General features: G+C 34.9%; 1 protein-coding gene across 1 annotated transcript in view; it reads left to right on the top strand.

Moving 5' to 3' along the window:
- Positions 1 to 16,467, top strand: part of LOC122816385 — a 355,007-nt gene extending 338,540 nt beyond the window's left edge. The window contains exon 5 of the mRNA XM_044089134.1: positions 15,982 to 16,467. Within this exon, the coding sequence (XP_043945069.1) occupies positions 15,982 to 16,128 (147 nt within the window). The 3' untranslated portion in view covers positions 16,129 to 16,467. The remainder of the gene's footprint in view (positions 1 to 15,981) is intronic.
- The last annotated feature ends 5,812 nt before the right edge of the window (positions 16,468 to 22,279 follow it).

The raw sequence follows: 22,279 nt of genomic DNA, 5'->3' as shown, positions 1-22,279 counted from the left end.
TTACTGAGGGCCAACAGGAGCAGGGCCACCACAACAACTGTGTAGAGATGTCCCCTGGCAGACAGAGGAGCTGGTAAGCATTCCCCCACCTGGAGGGGGGGTATGGGACTGGGATGTTCCTGCAATTTCTGGACCTGTGGAAGAAAGGAACATAAAAGGGAGAGAAAAAAAAAGAGAGAGACAGAGAGAGAGAGAGAAAAAAATGACAGAGACAAGAAGGGCTGAAGTGCTTGTAAAATATGTCATTTTATTTACTGAAAAGAATAACTGTTTATTAACTTTTCAGACTGCTACTAAATGCCCACTTACTATTGACTGCATTACTGATATGTCACAATGATATCTGTAATGTCCACATATGAATTACTTCTGTAGTGCTGTATAGATCACTGACTGCTATATGAATGATTTATTGATATGCATATGACTTATTTCCTCTTGTAATACCTCATTGAGCTGTATTGACAGTATTTTGTTTTTGTTACCCATCAGTTCATTACAGAACAGTTATTGTGGGAGTGAATTTATTATTCAAATAATAATTTTAATATATTTTATATTCACAAGCCCCATCAGTCAAACACACTAACCACCCCTGACTTCTATTATATTCCTGCTCCTCCGTAGCTGTGGAGATATAATAGAAACAAAATAAAAGAAATGAAAGTTGTTTACCCTTATGCATTTTTTTTTATTTCTGACTTATTTGTCACTTATTGCACATGATGCATGCACGCATTGCTCCATGTTTTGCAACATGTGACCAAACCTTTGGCACTATTGAAAAGTGACAGATAATACTTCATAACTGTCTGACAATCTTTCATTTTTTACTGCGTGGTGCTTAAGTTGAAGAAAATGTTACAGCCTGTATAAACATTCTCATTTGATAAATTTAGAGGCAACTCAGTGTTTACTGAAAGGTGGTGGGGGGGGGGGTGATTAACCCACTCATGTATTAACCTTAATGGCAAACTTAGGATGTATTCAGTTTCAGGAAGAAAGGGTACAGTCCTGCAAGGCCTGCTAACTTTACCAATAATTTCAGCTTTTCACTCTGATATGACGTAGTCACATTAATATTTACCTCTGCTAATGTTATTATGTGAAAATGTTTTATGCATTGATTATTTATAATTAATTATTTCACACAGCATTGCAGTATTCATTGCACAAATCTGAAATGTACAGTAAGCAGTTCATACAATTGTTGCTTATCTTCCTCACTTTACCTTGAGTGTGTTTTGCAAGTACAGGAATCTTCCGGAAGTCACCAAAATACATAACCAAAATGTACATACCTGCTGTTGCTCAATTACTTTTACCCTAAAAGTCTAATTATGGCTGACTAAGCAGAAAAGTTTGATAATGATTTGTAATATACCTACTAGACTACAGCAGTCAGGTAATGAAACTGTGTACATACAATTAACAGTTGGAAGCTTCCTATCTGTAAAATATACATACAGACACATAAACAGTTGTCTTCACTATCTGAACACCTTGGGGCTTGACCATGAGCTTTAACATCCTTGCAAAGTCCCAGAGCAAATGTGAAGTATGTAAGCCTGATACAGAGAATAAAAGGGCATGAAACACACCTTCTGAGGTGTAACAGCACTGTGACTGACCCACGCACCATTTTAGGAAAAATAAATACAGAAGTGATCTCAGTCTAAAGATATCGTTTCACATGCAGTTCCATTATTTTTTACAGTCCCATTGTTAGATTGGGTAGATGAATGAAAATCATCCTTCCGAGTTTTTTAAATTATTTATTTATTTATTGGAAAATGTGGATATTTTACATTAGTCCCACTAGGCTAGTAGACTCTTTTCAGGGAAGACCTGAGGTGGTATTTCTACTACTAAGGGAAATTTGGCCATAGCATCTAGAAACTTCCTGTGCTTTTTTGATAGGTGTCATGGGATCTTTTACATCTGCCTGAGCTACCATCTCAAGCAGATGGGCCTTGATAAATGTGCAAAAGCAATGTTTAAAGCAGGAAAGCTGCAGCGCCAAGAAAAATCAGTTTGGGACACGAATGTGATATATAACAACTTGAGAAAGAGGGCATGTATAAATATTTGGGAAATGATGAAGGATCAACAATAAAACATGAACAAATGTGAATAAACTTCAGTAAGGAATATTTTAGAAGACTTAAATTAATCCTGAAAACAGCATTGACATTTAGGAACAAAATTCAAGCTATAAACCAATTTGCTATTCATGTCCTAACTTACAGTTTTGGAGTGATTGACTGGCCCCAAAAGGTGATGGATAGATTAGATAAGAAAACAAGAAGGATGCTTTATGCTCAACAAATGATTTATAAAAAAAAAAAATTAAACTTGGAGGTGAAGCCTGAATGGCTAACTGAAAGCAACAGTATTTTAGAGCTCCATATAACTAGTTAAATAAGACAGGAAAAATATAATTTTTTTCTTCAAAGTATAAAAATCTTATAGATAAAGAACTAATTTACATAATTAGAAAGCTTGGAGATATATTCACTTGTTAAAATGAGCAACTCAAGGAATTCTCACCAGGATGCTGCCTTACAGAAGGAACTACAACAGATGGCATCTACCCTGCAGGAGTTGTCTTTGAAGATGGATGATTTTAAAGAGAACCTGGCAAATCTTAAAACAAGCAGTCAAAACAGGCTGACACCCTCAAGGAAATGCTACACCAGATAAGGATAACAGGAATAGAGGTTTCTCTAAATGACTTAGAAGCAGACTTAAGGAAGAAGAAACACAGAAAGAACTGCTTCTTAAACAAAACATTTGGTTGGTTAATAAAGTAGATGACTTAGAAAATAGGGAGAGGAGAAATAACATCAGGATTTTTGGATTACCTGAAAACACAGAAGGTGAGGATATTATTTCCTTTTTATCAAGCTGGATCCCTAACTTTTTAAATTTAAAAGAAGGACTTTCCTTTGGCATTGAAAGGGCACTCAGAGCTCTTGGGAAACCTGCCACTAACTCAAACTCTCCTCCTAGGTCAATAATTATCAAATTTCTTTCATACTTGGACAAGGAATTGATTTTAAGATCTGCTTGGAGGAAGGCGCCTCTAAAATATAAACAGAGCCTGATAAGATTTGATAACGACTACTCATCTAGAATAATGGAACAAAGGAAAAAAATGTGGCCAGTGATAACGTTTCTGAAACAAAATAACATCAAGGCACAACTTGCATATCCAGCTAAGATAAGAATACTGCATGCCAACGAGATGAGGACTTTTATTGACTTAGAGGAAGCCTCTTCATTTATTAAAACAAATAATGTGATTACTTTACCAGAAGATATGGATTGGATGTCACCTTATCTCAAGAGAACAAAAGAAACAAATGTCTGGACAGACGTCAAAAAGAAGCAAAAGACTGATACTGTTACAGCCAAATCTCTCAAAGCATCTGCTATGATATGAATTGTTTTAACATCACTTTAAAGGACCAATTTTACTGCTTGGAATTTTAAAACAAAGGTAACTAACTACTGGAATCTTTATCTATATTTTTTGAAAATAGATGACACGAGAGTTTTCACATTACCTCAGGTATGTAAAACAGGACACTTTTCTTTCACAGAAGAAGGGTTATACAGCACATGAAATATTTATACTGTAAATCAACATACATAGTATATGTGTATTTTATCTTAATTTTCTCTTTTCTTTCTCTCTTCTCTCTTTTCTCATTATTATTTTAACTGCACCTTGTCTCCCTTTCTAAATTCTCTATTTACTACACTAATATAGTCTGTATATATTTAATAACTCACTATCTAAACATAGATAAATAATAGTCTAAAATAATCTAGTTTTAAGGTAGACTAATTGAAATAGTGAACTTAATTATTACAATATTTATTAGATTAATGATAGTCACTGTTATGTTTATTGGGATTGGGGACATGTTCGTGATTAACTCTGAAATGTTCCATTCATGTCCATCTGTCCTTTGAATTATTTCCTTTTCGTATTAACAAATACATAAAAAAGGAGGGAAAATGTACTTGTTGGTTAAGGGAAGTGAAGCTTTCTTCACATTCTATCTGTGTTACCATAGCAACAGTAAACAACTGAGGCAGTTACTAAGGACACTGTGAACCTGCAAAGTGCATTTAGACTCACAGATAACAAATAATAAGAAAAATTTAAATGAAAAACAACCTAAGCAAGGTAAAATAAATACATAATAGGATTATTTGTAAATATTTTATGATTTATTCTCATAGGATTACATATTCCTGGAAACACAACTGAAATGTTCCCAAGCTACATGTGCACTTAAATGTAGCCGCTTGATTAAAAGTATTACTCAGTTTAACATACTGATTTCACAATCTGTCTGCACTGTAAAAGTCACATTTTATATGTTACTTGAAATTGTCAGTCTGTAGTGCACATGAAGATACATATTACTTTTTACAACATGTTATTTTTGCAGTTACCTCACACTCTGTACAAACTCACTTGGTAACTGATAGCTATTCATTTAAAATATCAGTTTAAATATTAAATGTGCCCTTGAAATGCTATTGACATTTTGACAAAATATAATCTGAACTGTAAAATGAATGACTTGAAAGAAGTGAAGTAATGCATATATTTCAAAGAAGAGTTCTTGACACTACAGTAAAAGTAAAAATATATATTCACAAGGAAGTACTGAAATGCTTTAGTCTTCCAGTTAAAATAGCTTACTGTCAACATTTTGCGATATCAGAAAGTTTGAAGAGTTAGGAAATTACTGTTCTTTATCTTTATAATGATTATTAGACAGATGTTAGACTCTGCTTTGTTTAATGAATTGTGACATATGTTTATGAGGAAAAGTGGACTCAGTTACTCACACTGGACTACACATTCCTGGAAACTCAACTGAAATATCCCCAAATTACTTGTAAATTTAAATGAAACTGCCTGATTAATAAGCATAACTTCCTTTAACAACCTGAATCCATAAGCTATCTGCTCTATATAGGCTACATTATATATGTCACTTGCATATGACAGTCTCTAGAGCACACAAAAATACATATTATTTTTGCAAAATGCTATATTTGCAATAACCATACATTCTAAACTAACTCAGTTGGCAACTGACAGTTATTTATTTGAAACAGCAGTCTAAATATTAATTGTGCCCTTGAAATATTGTTGCTGTTTTGACAAAACAAAGCCTGAATTGAAAAAGGAATGATTTGAAGAAGTGAAGTATTGTACAGATTTCAAAGACAGCTATTGACACTACAATATAAGTAGAAATGTATACATGCAAGGAAAAACTGAAATGCTTTATACTTTTAGTTAAAATAGCTTATTGTTAACTTTTTGCTTTATCAGGAAATTTAAAGAGCTAGGAAATTATTAATTTGTCTTTATAATGTTTACTAAAGTGATGTTAGTCACTGACTTGTTTAATGAATTGTGAGTCATGTACAAGACGGACTACTGAATGTTATTTCTGTTTACCTATGTTTGCTGAATTTCTTTTATTAGTACTGATTTAAAACAAGGGAAAGAAAGGGAAGGGAAATCTCTGTTTTTGGTCAAGGGAGGAGAGGCTTAAGAGTATTCTAACTGCCCCGAGAACTCTTTAAGATGCTCTAAATACTATTTGATTAATACTTACATAAGGTTTTGATTACCAAATAGGTACCTTCACATTTATTCTAGACCTGATGTGATTACCCATTCTGGAAGCAGGAGGTGCCCTATGCAGGATGGGAATTGTCAGGGTGATCATAGTTCATTCTTAGACTCTGCTTTGTAAATCTATAAATATGTAAAAGCACTGCACACTAGAATGTCGGGCACCTCTACTCAGAGTCAGGATACCATTGATAAGCCATGTCATTTCATAGTGTAAGTTGAAGTTGGTGAGCTGAAGAGTGGGAAAGTAAAGGAAGACAGTACACCTACAGTAAATTCATATTTCATTGGTAATCACTCATTGTCTCCTGCAGAGTACTTTTAGTCAAATTATTTTAGTAATAATCTATTTGTTGTTGGCTTATTTAGTGTATGCTCCTCTGTTGCATTTAATTTATCCAAATGACATATCTGACATGTTTGGGATCTCTTAAGGGTAATTAAATATTGGATATTTTCTAAGTCAACTTAATAATTGTTTACACTACTAACATTCCATCCTGATATATAAAATACTACAGAACAATACTAGAACAATATAGAATTTCATATCTCTTTTAAGAAAATTCTCCATATAATAATTTAACATATGGAGCTCAGTTGATATTGTTGGTATGATTGATAATCCAATAGATCTATCTTTATCTGTTAGATTAGGAATAACTTTCATTCCATGTTTAATGAGAAATTCATATTTACTTGTATTTGATACTTTAGAATTAATGTTTTATAGAAGTACTTTTTTAAAGCCTGACCAGAATTTTACCCTACTTATATTTAAAGAAGAGAAGAAAGAACATTAAATTACACTCCCAAGTTTACACATATAAAAATAACATCCAATGTTATCATAGAATATGGTATAACTACTATAATCAAAATAAAAAAAGAAGCAAAAAGTTACTTCCAACAATAACTTGAAATGGATTTAATATTCTTATCATTAAATACTAATGGCTTAAATAATGCAAATAAAAGATCAAACTTACTAAAATATTTAAATCTAAAAAAGGCACAAGTAGTATTTCTCCAGGAAACACATTTTAAGACTAATGATAGCTTTATTTGGAATCCTAAGGACTATACAGTCTTAGCTCAATCCTCCTATAGAACAAAGTCAAAAAAAGTATCAATTTTTTGTAAGAAAAACATAATCACTCCAATAGTTATTTATAAATATGAACACAAAGAAGGTCTACTAGCATTTGTTATAATTAAATTTAATAACAGAATATGGACCTTAGCTAATCTATATTGGTTCCCAGGAATTGGAGCAGGAACGGTTAAAAAACACCTAGATTTTATTTCCAACAATTATAAAGGAAATCTTATACTGGGAGGAGACTTTAATTGTACCTTAGAAGCTTCTGAAACCACCAAGAAGTCTTTTCACATAGCAACTATTTCAAAATCCTTAAAAAATGGATTGATTCATTTAATTTAATTGACACTTTTAAAGTAAAAGATGATAAATCCTTATTATTTTCTCATAAAGACCATAGATTTGGATCACAAACCAGAATAGACAAATTATTCGTAGTTCAAGATTTACAAACAAAAATCCTCAACTTCTCAATAATTCCATGCCCCTTCTTAGATCATGACTCTCTGATAATGAAGCTCCATATAGAGTTTAAACCTTTAATCCTCTCAATTAGAATTCCATCATATATCACAAAAAATAAAGAATTCAGACCCTGGATGTTGTCAGAACTACAATTATTTTTTGAAATTAATAATACAACAGAAATCAGTAGAGTCATGGTTTGGGACTCATTAAAAGCATATTTATTTTGGTAAGACCCTTAGCTGGTACAAAAACAAAGTTAGAGAATGGGAATCTGAATCATTAGACTTGCAAACCAGACTCTTGACAGCAAAATTAAAAAAAAATCAGAATTGTCCAGAAGTCAAAAAAGAAATAGCGGAATTGAATAAAAAAATATAATTAAATTCTTACACACAAAACCTGTCTAGCCTTGGAAAAATTAAAAATAAACTCATCAGCCACCTCCCCCAGATATCTACATAACTTATCTACAAGAATAAAAATATAATCTAAAGCAAATAACATTAGTAGTATATATAATGAAAAGAAAGGGAAAAAAGTGTCAGATATAGGAGACATCCTTGAAGCATTTCAGTTCCATTATATGGAACACTTCAAAAAAGAAGATTTAGATACCAACCAAATAAACTTAGATACAAACCTTATCAATATAAAAAAATTCCCAAAAACTTAAAACTAGACCTACAAAAACCTATATCCTACAAAGAATATGTTGACAAGATAAAAGAAAGTAAATCTAACAAAGCTCCAGGGAGAGATAGTATAATTACGGAAATTTACAAACTCTTCCCTTCAACAGTAATCTCCCTTTTTCATAAAACTTTGCTAGAAGTCCAGTCAGAAGCAAAAATACCACCCTCATGAAAATATTCTCTCATAACACTTCTAAAAGATAATAACCTTCAGACCTTTGCACCTCATGCAGACCTACATCATTACTGAATAATGATTACAAAATATTCATGTCAATACTAGCTAACAGAATGAAAATCCCACTTTCAAAAATAATTAATAATGATCAAACTGGATTTTTATATAACAGGCACACACATGATAATATTAAAAGGATACTTACTCTTATATATTATGTGAATAAAGAAGATAGAGAAACACTTGTAATCAGATTAGACATAGAAAAAGCCTTTGATTCCCTCAGCTGGGAATATCTATTTACAACTTTAGCATTATTTGAATGTCCTCCTCCCTTCATCTTATTACTAAAAAACATATATATTAATAACTTAGCCAACATTAAATTAGGTCTTTTGACCTCAGAATCTATCCATATAATGAAAGGTACTAAACAAGGATGCCCCCTTTCTCCTATTTTATTTGCTTTGGCTATAGAAATACTTGCAGAAATAATACACAATAATCCAAGAATAAAAGGAATAGAAGTCTATGACTAGTACATATCTAAAACAATGCTTTCTGCTGATGATATTTTATTAACCCTATCAAACTCCAGAGAGTCATTAGGAGACCTAGAAGAAGTAATGGAGACATTTTATAAGATTTCAGGTCTACACTTTAATAGATCAAAATCAAAATTTCTATTTTTAAATAAGAAAAAAGAACTACAAGTTACAGATATCTCCATCATAAGAAAAGAAGAACTTACACTAAATTATTTAGGAATAGTGTTATGCAAAAATATAAACGAAACAATATTAATAAATTATAAAAACATTATTGAAACAGTAAAAATATATATAGAAAAGTGGAACAAAATTATGTTAACTTTTGAAGACAGATTGAAATTAATAAAAATGGTCGTATTGCCAAAAATACTATATGTAGCATTAGCAATACAGTTAATTCCTGAAAGATGCATTCTTAAAGAAATAACCTCATGTTTAATAAAACATTTGTATGGTATCCCAAAAAGAATAAAGTAGCTCTAACTCATCACATTAGACCCTGGAAACAAGGAGGATTGAACTTCCCAGAAATAGAAACATATATAAAAGCATCTGTGCTTAAAACTACAATAGACTGGATAAACCCACATTATTTTGCCAACTGGAAAGAATTAACAACAGTTATATTAATAAATGAATTTAATCTGTTAAAAAAATTAACAACGACTATATTAACAAATGAATTTAATCTGTTAAAAATGTTAATAGTAGACGAATCAAACAAACCCTGGTACATACTATGCATAAGTATACAATATAATATAACAAAACCTTCTAAAACAACACTGATTAATCATTACATCAATTCTTTTAGGAAACTTATCAATGCAAACATAGATCTAAAACTTTGGTTTGACCTTTTAACCCCATTTACCATCACTTTCCTCACAAAATATATAGGGAAACAATAACCTCCTGGGAACAAAATGGATTCTTATGCTGGTTTCAATGTGTAAATAAATTAAATGTTTTAGATATACATATGATAAAAACTGCTTACAATATTCCAACACAGGACTTGTTAACCTTACAAAGCATTCTAATGTACACTCAAGATTTATGCAGATTAATTAATAATTCCTCATTTAAAGGTATTTCAAATCTAATAAGTTTTCTGTATGAATTTATATATATATAATAGTTGTGAAAAGAAAAATTCCATTCCAAATCTACATAAAGAGTTAATAACATAAAAACAATTCCCAAAACCATCATACTGGCAGTTCTTAACAAAAGGTCAGTCATTGCAGTTAACAGAAGAAATTAAAACTAACATCTTACTATCAGTTAATTACACCTCTAACACACATTACTGGAAAATATTTAACTGGAAATACTTACATAGAGCATTTTTAATACCAGATAGAATTAAAACGATCACTACTACTACTACAAATGGGTTTAGCTGGAGGTGTGAAAAGTCAAATAAAGCAGACTGGATGCATATTTTTTATGAATGTAATAAAATTAAATCATATTGGAATGGAATCAGTCATTTTTTACAAGCTTTATTTAATAAATCCTTTACCTTAACTAAAGCATTGATTATACTAAATGTAAATGAAGGTCCCTACCTGAATAAGACAAATATGTATTTGTTATGGACAATACTTGCTATATCTAGGAAATGCATAACCAGAAGGTGGAATTCAAATACACCCCCGACCTTGGAAGAATTCTATACTTTACTGAAGACAACTGCATCGATGGAAATAAAAATCAAAGAACTATGAATCTATCCCAGGACACTGGTAAATAATCCTTGGAAGAAAGTTATATCTTTGTTGGACACTCTGCAATAATCAATATTGAATCTCTGATAACTGATCTGATAATTCTATATTTAATAACATACAGTGTTTATAATTAAAGGTCAGGCTATTGTAAATATTGTATATAGTTGTTTAAAATTATATTTAAAATATTATGTAAATGTTATTTTAATTGAAAATAAAAAAAATATTTTGAGAAAAAAATGATTTATAAAAATCAGTGCATTCCAAGATTATACATTCCCTGTTCCAAAGGAGGTATAGACCTCCTTGAAATTGATTATATGTATATATCTGCAAACGTGGGGCTGCATGCATATCTGCTGACCTCACAAGACCCAAACATAGTGAAAGTTTTGAAACATGAGTAGAATAAATCTAAGATGACTTCCCTGCTTAGTCTAGCAGAAGCATATTGGCGCCAAGCAGGAATGGAAATCAAACCAGAAGTAGATAAAAATCGGATAGCAACTCAATGTGCCAAAAAACAAAACAAAGAATATAAGGTGAAGGATTAGATGAGAAGGCAAGACATGTGGAAAATGCATAAATATGGTTGCAACTATAGAAGATTCCTGGAAGAACCTCATGTTGATCAGGATCGAATGCAGGAATGGTTAAGGAATGGCAAATTCAAACCAAAACATGAAAGGTTAATATTGGTGGCCCAAGATCGTGGGATACATACATTTTGGTTTACAAAGTCCATTGAACATGTGGGTGAAGCAGACAAATGTAGGTTTTATAAAACATAATTGGAAACAGTCGAACACCTCATTGCTAGTTTTAATGTACTAATGGCAGAAGGGCTGTATACTGAAAGGCATAATAATGTGGCAAGACTGTTGCACTGGGGGTTGTGCAAACATTATGGTACTGAAGTGACTGAAAAACACTGTTAATGTGAACCACAAAGCATCATAGAAAATTATGAAGTTTACATCACATGGGATCACCCGTTACCAACAGTTCAAAAGACAGATGTGAGAAAGCAAGATATAGTAGTACATTAAAAGAAGACAAAAGTAGCATTGTTCATTGAAATTGCCACACTTAGTGACTACAGTGTCTTGCATACAGAGAGGCACAAAGTCATACAATATCAGGATTTGCAGGCTGAGATGAGAGAAATGTGGAAGAAAGATACCCAGATTGTTCCAATAGTAGTAGAAGCAACGGTTCTTACAAAAAAGAATCTACAATCATATTTAGATATGTTACCGATACATGCAACTCCATATGAACTGCAGAAGGAGTCATTACTGGGAACTTTGTGGGTGCTGCGAAGCGCACTTCTGGCTGACATCAAAGACTGAAACAATATTAATTTTTTGTACATTACTCGTACTTTGACTTAGGAATGAGGTCCATTCCCATCATGGTATTAGAAACCCAAAAGATTTGGAGAAATTAAAAAAGCAGGAATCTCAGTTTAACAGCTCATTCGAAGAAGAGCGCAATCAGAAGTGCAGCCCCCACCGACCTTATGCACACACACACACACACACACACACACACACACACACACACACACACACACACACACACACACACACACACACACACACACACACACACACACACACACACACACACACTCTGAGGCATGTATTGCTGGTGATTTATTTTATTTTTTGGAGGGAGTGGTCTGCTTATGTTAAGACAGGAGAGCAGTTATGAAATGATAAAGCAGGATAGTTGCCATGACACATGGACCCCATGTAGAGATAGGGAAAAGGGGGAGTTAATAATGATGATGATGATGGTGATAATGATTCTTAAATCAGGTCTCACACTTCTAACTGGCAAACTCATTTTTCTAATAAGACATTTGTAGTATTATTATTTGCATGTAAACAGACTACACCTAGTAATTTATTTGCATGGAAAGCCGAGTTCAGCAAATTTTTTTTTTTTTGGAAGCAACAAGCTCACAGCTTTTACATCATATAAATTCCTTTCCTTACAAGGAATGTTTTAGGGTGAAAGAAATGTGCTCAAATGATGAGTAATCTGAGAGAGAAGCAGATGAGGTAGTGCAGAGACTCCACTCTAGGGGTTATAGGGAAGATCAGTCTGAGGCTTCTGCAGAGAGGTTGGAAGTGATGGAGAAGATGGTGAGACGTAGCTTTCAGCTATATGGAAAGAAAGGATGAAAAGGCTAAGAGTGAGAATGTTTATTTTGTTATGAGGCATACCCCTTTTATGGAGAGAGTAGCACATATCCTGAGACAGGACTGGTTTATTAAGTCAGATGAGACCCTGAGGCATTGGAATTTGAACATTTCTCACTGAAAATCCCCTGGTATAAAAGACTGTATAGTGTATACTAGTATAAAAAGAAAAGGTAGGAACATGAGTGTTGTAAGGCTTGTTCACCTTGTAAATATATGAATAAGAGTTCATATTTTGTTATCAATGGGTTTTCTTTCAAGCACCCATGCAATAGTAATCGTTATCAGATTGCTGTGGATTATGGTTTGAGATGTCCCTGTAATACATATTACACAGGACTACCATTATCTGTATTAGTAACAAAAAATGCTTCAGTTATGAATCCTGTAGTGTTACAGTTTCAGACCCTCATAATGAACACTTTCATTTGTTCACTTTTTCATTATATATTATTGGGATTCACATTTTCTTTAAACGTAGCTGAAATTCTTTTGAGGAAAGAAACTTTATTTTTTCATATAACACATTTTGTCCGCACGGATTAAATAATGAATTGTTAATTAAATATTTATTATGAAATATTATGTTGTATATTTTATGAATTGTTTATTATGAATATAACGTCTTTTGAATGTAAGTTGATGGCAATAATGTTTTCTCCCTGATGGTGTAGCTTTAAGTGCTTAATTATTTGGCTGATTATTTAATTAGATTTAATTAGTGGGATTTTCGGATTTGCAATGGTTCATAAGTTCTTAGGTGTGTACTAGGCTAATGGCCCTGGACCCTTTACAAGCCTAGCCCATAGAAGTGCCCTAGCATCGTGCCACCCGACGTTAGTTCCCAGTGCCTCTATCGAGTAGAGCCACTGGAGTGATACCTGGGGTGAACTTTCTATTACCCATCCACTCATCAATATTTCTCTTGAAGAGAGAGAGCGAGGTGCTCTGTTTGACATGTATGGGGAAGTCTATTCCAGAGCATGGGCAGTCTCTGGGTTCTGACCCTGTCCCTCCAGCATGTTCTGTTGATTGTGGTAATGAGGTTGAGGTCTCTGGAGCCTGTAGTGCAGAGGGATTGAGATTTCTTTAGATGTAGCATTTCTAACACAGCTGGGTCAGACATGGCTTTGTAAGTCAAGCAGAGATTGCCTCTTAGTAGACGATACAAGACAGAGAAGAGCTGGAGTTTTTTGTGTTTGTCCATGTTGGACATGTGTTTAAGGCATAGGGTCCTCTTTGTGAGGTACTTTTGTGGCCTTTCCAGCTGTTGCAGGTGTCTAGTGAGGTACATGCCAAATGGGGCATTATACTCAATGATTGGCCTAATGAGGGAAGAATAGAGAGAGATGATGACCTCTTTTTTTCCTGGATTCAAAACCCTTAGCAATGAGATGTGCCACATAGAAGGACATTTTGACCACAGTGGCAATGTGGTGGTCGAAGGAGAGGTTGCTGTCAACCCTGTGTCCCCAGATCTCATAATGCCTTCAGTGTTCAGTGGGTTCCCATCGATATGGAAATTAGTGGGAACTAAGTTTTTCCAAAGGGGTTGATGATGCATTTTTTGGCATTAACCTTAAAGCCGTAGTTTCAACACTAGTCATTGATGTCAGTGAGGCCTTTATGTAGGATGTCTACATCACTTGGGGAGTTAATAATGGCTCCAAGCTTGCAGTCGTCTGTGAACTTGGTCAGCCAGAGTCTTTCAGTGTTGGCCTGGACTTCTGAGAAGTAGATTCCAAACAGGAAAGGACCCAGGACTGATCCCTGTGGGACTCCACTTATGACTGGTCGGCAGTCTGACTTGGAGTGAACTACTTTCACACTGTAGGTTCAATCTATGAGCCAATTTGCAACCCACCTTGTGATATAGGTTGATACCTAATTTGGTGAGTTTATCAATAATTCCTGAGTGGGGAATGGTATCAAAGGCCTTGGCCAGATTGAGGTAGGCTTTATGAACTGCCTTGTCCTTATCCACAGTTCTAGTGATTGAGTCAAAGAAGTCAATCAGGTTGAGCAGGCATGATCTACCTTTCACAAAACTAAATTGTGTGGGATCTAGAGTTTGGAGATTCTCTATATCCTTGTTAATTAGGTCCATGATGATGCACTCCATAGCCGTACATATCAGACTCATTAGGCTAATGGGGTGATAATTCCCAGGGTCTGTAGTCTCTTCCCCTTTATGGAGATGGATGACTGTAGCAGTGTGCTATTCTGTAGGGACAAAGCCAGAGGTGAGGCTGTGATTGAACAAGGCACACAGATGTGGTGCCAGTTCACTTTCTAGTTCATGTAGAACACAGCCAGGGATATTGTTGGGTCCCATGGAAGCTGTATTCTTGGTCTTGGACAATGCAGCTTTAACCTGTACTGCAGTAATGCTGGGTGCCTGGCATTCCTCCAGTATTGTGATTGGTCTTTTGGGGGAGAGAGAGGGGTAAAGCTGGCAGTGAATCTGTCAGCCAATATGTTGGCAAATCTGTTGGCTCATTATAGGAGGTACCATTGTGCAGTAACTCAGAGCAAACCTGGGTATTGTCGTGGAGATTCTTGATATAACTATAGAAGGCTTTGTGGTTGTTTTTAGTGTCTTTTCTATTAGAGTGAATTGAATATGTCTCTTTAAAGACAGAAGTTTTTTTTGGATGTCTTTAAAACCTAAGAGGGTGGATTGCCAAAGATCTAGTTCTTTTTAAGTTTGTTGTTTTTAATAATATTTTGGTTGCCAACATATGTGATACAAAAGTGTGCGTCATCTTCCCTTCAGCCATCACTTTGGTGACTTTTAAAAAAAACAGCAGCATAAAGGTATAGGGACAAGAAAGACAGCATTCAGAATCTTCTAGAATCACTTTGTGCTCACTCCCAACCAGAAGCATTCTCAAGTCAAGAACTAAGATAACTGTACAATGTACACATCCTCAAGTAACCATCCAAGCATAGCTGGCTGAAACCTTGGGAACTTATCTGGACTGTAAAACCACTGCCAGAGTAAGATATCCACTTTTTCTAAGGTGCAGCTGTGTAAAAATAGAACAGCATGGGATGTTCCCAAAGAAATTATATATACTTTTCATTCAGCAGCTCTGGCCAAAAACTGGTGAGGTTTGAGCAAAGTAGTTTTTCAGAGACTTTGATCAGGAAATTATTTTTCAACGAAGCACGTTTTGAACAGCTGTTCTAAACCAGTGACCTATTTCATATTTTCATGAGCCTGCATTAGAAGAATAGCCATTGATCTCAGGTTAAAGTGCATAAAACAAAATGCTAATAAGCAGTTATTGCGTCTACAAGCTGATGATGTAAACTTAATTATTTTCCAGTCAGTTCTAACTTTTTCTATCAATTTTGTTTCTTTCAGGTGACAGGAATTCCTTATGGAAATATAAGCATGTGCAGTTTAGTATCTCAGACCACCACAAATACTGCATTGGATGAAGCCCTAGAGAATGTGGCAGAAGAACAGTACACTCCAATGGATAAACTAAACATTATAACATCAGTGTGAACAAACAGAAGTACAGCCTGCTTTTCACAACTTCAGTGCAGTTCCTTTCACTTCCTCTACCACTGCCTTCACATTGTTGTCTGGTCATTACCAGTTATGTGGAAAATTATAGCTCTGAAAATATCCTTTGTAAACTGAAATCATTTGATGAACTTTCTTCTTATATCACCCCACATAGAAAATGTAGAGATCAAATATGTCCCACATACTGTGCATCAGGGGTGACACAGTGCACCACCAATTAGTGCTATTTCTTCATAACACAGTTAAGCTACCTGTGGCTGTGTGTGTGTGTGTGTGTGTGTGTGTGTGTGTGTGTGTGTGTGTGTGTGTGTGTGTGTGTGTGTGTGTGTGTGTGTGTGTGTGTGAGTGTGTGTGTGTTTATGTATCTGTCTGTTTGCGTGTGCCAGTACTTCCATTTATGTCTGCATGTACATGCATATGTGTGCATGTGTGCTCACACTCTTGTGTGTCTGTGCGTGTGCATATGTGTGTGTGTCTGTAAGTGTGTGTGTGTGTATGTGTGTGTGTGTCTACTCGCGCATGCATGTGTGTGTGAATGGATGTGTATTTGCATGTGTGTGCATGTACGTAAGTGTGTGTGTTTGTGTGACCACATGCGTGTCTGTGTGTATGTGCATGTCTCTGCCTGTGTCTGTGTGCATTTATCTGTGTCTGCATGAGCACTGTGTGCATACTTGCACACCCACATGTGCACATGCTTGTGTATGGGTTCATTTATGTATGTGGTTTACACGTGTGTGCAAGTTAGTGTGTTTATAGACGTGTTTGTATGTGATAGACTGAAGGAGTGCTATGCTGTCCTGGATGGGTTCAATGCCTCATGCTACTGAGTGACAGGATAAGTTTCAGCTATCCTGCAGTCCTGAATATGATAAAGTGAATATTGTACAGGATAAGTTTCAGCTATCCTGCAGTCCTGAATATGATAAAGTGTATATTGTACAGGATAAGTTTCAGCTATCCTGCAGTCCTGAATATGATAAAGTGTATATTGTACAGGATAAGTTTCAGCTATCCTGCAGTCCTGAATATGATAAAGTGTATATTGTACAGGATAAGTTTCAGCTATCCTGCAGTCCTGAATATGATAAAGTGAATATTGTACAGGATAAGTTTCAGCTATCCTGCAGTCCTGAATATGATAAAGTGAATATTGTACAGGATAAGTTTCAGCTATCCTGCAGTCCTGAATATGATAAAGTGAATATTGTACAGGATAAGTTTCAGCTATCCTGCAGTCCTGAATATGATAAAGTGAATATTGTACAGGATAAGTTTCAGCTATCCTGCAGTCCTGAATATGATAAAGTGTATATTGTACAGGATAAGTTTCAGCTATCCTGCAGTCCTGAATATGATAAAGTGTATATTGTACAGGATAAGTTTCAGCTATCCTGCAGTCCTGAATATGATAAAGTGTATATTGTACAGGATAAGTTTCAGCTATCCTGCAGTCCTGAATATGATAAAGTGAATATTGTACAGGATAAGTTTCAGCTATCCTGCAGTCCTGAATATGATAAAGTGTATATTGTACAGGATAAGTTTCAGCTATCCTGCAATCCTGAATATGATAAAGTGTATATTGTACAGGATAAGTTTCAGCTATCCTGCAGTCCTGAATATGATAAAGTGTATATTGTACAGGATAAGTTTCAGCTATCCTGCTGTCCTGAATATGATAAAGTGTATATTGTACAGGATAAGTTTCATCTATCCTGCAGTCCTGAATATGATAAAGTGAATATGGTACAGGTTAAGTTTCAGCTATCCTGCAGTCCTGAATATGATAAAGTGTATATTGTACAGGATAAGTTTCAGCTATCCTGCAGTCCTGAATATGATAAAGTGTATATTGTACAGGATAAGTTTCAGCTATCCTGCAGTCCTGAATATGATAAAGTGTATATTGTACAGGATAAGTTTCAGCTATCCTGCAGTCCTGAATATGATAAAGTGTATATTGTACAGGATAAGTTTCAGCTATCCTGCAGTCCTGAATATGATAAAGTGTATATTGTACAGGATAAGTTTCAGCTATCCTGCAGTCCTGAATATGATAAAGTGAATATTGTACAGGATAAGTTTCAGCTATCCTGCAGTCCTGAATATGATAAAGTGTATATTGTACAGGATAAGTTTCAGCTATCCTGCAGTCCTGAATATGATAAAGTGTATATTGTACAGGATAAGTTTCAGCTATCCTGCAGTCCTGAATATGATAAAGTGTATATTGTACAGGATAAGTTTCAGCTATCCTGCAGTCCTGAATATGATAAAGTGTATATTGTACAGGATAAGTTTCAGCTATCCTGCAGTCCTGAATATGATAAAGTGTATATTGTACAGGATAAGTTTCAGCTATCCTGCAGTCCTGAATATGATAAAGTGTATATTGTACAGGATAAGTTTCAGCTATCCTGCAGTCCTGAATATGATAAAGTGTATATTGTACAGGATAAGTTTCAGCTATCCTGCAGTCCTGAATATGATAAAGTGAATATTGTACAGGATAAGTTTCAGCTATCCTGCAGTCCTGAATATGATAAAGTGTATATTGTACAGGATAAGTTTCAGCTATCCTGCAGTCCTGAATATGATAAAGTGTATATTGTACAGGATAAGTTTCAGCTATCCTGCAGTCCTGAATATGATAAAGTGTATATTGTACAGGATAAGTTTCAGCTATCCTGCAGTCCTGAATATGATAAAGTGTATATTGTACAGGATAAGTTTCAGCTATCCTGCAGTCCTGAATATGATAAAGTGTATATTGTACAGGATAAGTTTCAGCTATCCTGCAGTCCTGAATATGATAAAGTGAATATTGTACAGGATAAGTTTCAGCTATCCTGCAGTCCTGAATATGATAAAGTGTATATTGTACAGGATAAGTTTCAGCTATCCTGCAGTCCTGAATATGATAAAGTGTATATTGTACAGGATAAGTTTCAGCTATCCTGCAGTCCTGAATATGATAAAGTGTATATTGTACAGGATAAGTTTCAGCTATCCTGCAGTCCTGAATATGATAAAGTGTATATTGTACAGGATAAGTTTCAGCTATCCTGCAGTCCTGAATATGATAAAGTGTATATTGTACAGGATAAGTTTCAGCTATCCTGCAGTCCTGAATATGATAAAGTGTATATTGTACAGGATAAGTTTCAGCTATCCTGCAGTCCTGAATATGATAAAGTGTATATTGTACAGGATAAGTTTCAGCTATCCTGCAGTCCTGAATATGATAAAGTGAATATTGTGGAATCAAAAAATGAATGAAGGAATAAATGAATATTGTAAGTCAGGAAAAGTAACATACCCCTGTAACAGGCAGCAATAATAAAGCTTTTAGCAAAAATTGTCAAAAATCAGATATAGTTTCAGAAATGTGACTGATCTATAATGAATGTACTTTTGTGCCAGTTATATTGAATGATCCAACCTATGCACATCACCTGCATCAAAACTATAGTCAATGGCCAAGTAGAAGACAGTGTAGCAGGCATTAGCCTTTTATGCATAATGTTAATGTTTCTGGGTCTGGTTAGAAGGAGGGCAATTAGCTGATGTCCACTTGTATTTAAAGCAGATTGCTCCTACTCCCATAGGCAAACAAATGTCTGTTCAGCCTCACAGATTTCATTCATTTCATAGATGTTCCATGGCCAGTTAGTCTTATGACCATCACACCTTACCAGTACCCTTCTTCAGGCCACACCTCTTGTCTCCGGGAGGGCCATACTAGTCATTTCCGGTTTGTGAAAACCACTCCAGTCATCTGTGCTACGTTTAAAGGAAGATAGTGACCCACACTTCTTAGCAAGTAGGGTAAATATATTCCAGAGGTTTAGCAGGTGCTAGATTAAACACCTGCTCTCCACCATAGTTTATCTAATGTTGAAGCCTTAAGTCCTTGGTTCTAGTGCAGGTGGATTCACTGGACCTGTGGAGATACAGAATGTCCAAGACAACTGGGTCTATTATGGCATGGTAAGTGAGGCAAAGATTGCCCTTCTAAAGTATATAAGACATTGAATAAAGGAATAGAGCTTCCAGTCTGCAATCTTTTTGCTTAATCACCTTTGAGGTCTTTCTAATTGTTGGAGAGGTTTAGTGAGAGGCATCTCACAGTGGGTGTTGTACTCGATAATTGGTTAGATCAATGCTAAGTAGGGAGTGATTATCCCTTTACACATGGTAGATATTCCTTTGACAATTATCTCTACTAAATAAAATAATTTCTCATATGATGGTCAACTGAGAGAGGGAATTATTAACCCAATTTCTAGATCCTTACAGCATTTTCATTTTGGAGTGATCTGCTGTCTATACAATATGATCCAGGGAGGCATTGTCACTTTTTAGCATTTAGTTTGAGCCCGTTTTTTAGTACAGCAATAGTTTACTAGGGACAGTTCATATTGAAGGGTCAGGGTGTCATAGGGTGACTTAACAACAACCTCTAGTTTGCAGTTATCTGAAAACCTTGTTAGCCAGAGGTGTTGCCTCTTTACTTGGAGACCTGAGAAATAAATGCCAAAAAGGAGAAGTTCCAGCACTGAATCCTAAGGGGCACTGCTGGTCACTTTCATAGACTGTGTTGAGATTTCTGCAACTCTTACTGTGTGGTTTGTCTTTCTTTGAGTTTTCTATCCAGCTTACAACATGTGGGTCGATTATTTAATGCGTTTAGCTTCTATATGATGGCAGCTTGGGGAATGGCAACAAATGTCTAGGCCAGGTCAAGATACACTGATTGTATGTACCACATGGCCAAGTACAGACGCCCTGACTCCTTCAGATTCAGTAGACAGGGTTACCCTTCATAAAGCCATATTGATGGGTATCAAGTCAAATAAGAGGTCAGTTATAATAAATTCTATGGCCTTGCAGACAAGGCTTGTAAGACTGAAGAATCTGGAACTACTGGGTCAGTTGTAAGGCCACGCTTATGGAGGGGCACCACAACTGCAGTGAGCCACCTGTGATGGTTAAAACCAGTAGCTACCCTTAGGTTAGATAGTTCAAAAAGTGAGTGTACAAAAGCATGTTTAACATTACTACCTAAGTGACCAGCTATAATGTCAGGTCTCACAGAGGAAGCACATTTTGTGTTGGTTAGTAGTTTTAGTAAATCATCTTTAGAGATAGTTGAGGGTGTGAGGGATTCAGTTATTTTAAGGATTTGGACAGAAGCCTCACTGTGAAGTTGGCAGTGAATTTGTTTGCAAGGATGTTGTCAATGTCTATTGGATCAAAATAGGAGACATCATTTTAAATAAGTTCACTTCAGAGCAATGGAGGGCATTGTTTTTTATTAACACAGCTAAAGAAATAGTCCAAACACACAAAGGTAGAAGAGGCAACCAATGGCTATATGAAATATCAGAACTCAGTCCATAAAATCACAGATAATTTATTGTGCACAACAGGTAAGCACTTTCACATTCACTTTATCAGACCAAAAAATGCACAAACCCCAATTAACCATTTAAATATACCTACGCAAATGCAATTAATCAATCAATCATGACTCAATTATGTTAAAAGGGAAATACCTACGCTACCATAACAAACTGTTAAATAAATACATATCTGCACATAAAAGTATAAGTAAAAACTCCATTATTGTATATAATACTATCTAGCTACTTATTACACACAAATATATAATATAAACATTGTTGCACTTCTTAGTCTCGAACAAAAATATAAAAATATAATAAATATATAAAGAAATGTATAAAAAATATATAATGCAAAAAAGATGTATCCAAATAATATGCACTAAAATAAATTGTGCCGAGACTGGATTTGTATATCAGTACTCCTAAAATACCTTTAATCTCCTAGATTTCAATACTGGCTTCAAAGAAGCCCTCTCATTTAACCCTCTGCCTTGATCAGCCCTGAGCTTTATAATCCAATTAATTTCTGTCTTCTCAGCACCATTCCTAATGTCACCTCTGCAAGCAATAGGAATAATAGCATCAATTGTCGTAAACGTAAACATATGGAATAATAGCATCAATTGTCGTAAACGTAAACATATGGAATAATAGCATCAATTGTCGTAAACGTAAACATATGGAATAATAGCATCAATTGTTGTAAACGTAAACAT

Source organism: Protopterus annectens, chromosome 12.part0 (assembly GCF_019279795.1).
Source record: "Protopterus annectens isolate FY-2018-M chromosome 12.part0, PAN1.0, whole genome shotgun sequence".
NCBI lineage: Eukaryota > Metazoa > Chordata > Ceratodontiformes > Protopteridae > Protopterus > Protopterus annectens.
The sequence above is the reverse complement of the archived record's forward strand: the minus strand, read 5'-3'. Positions and strand labels throughout refer to the sequence as shown.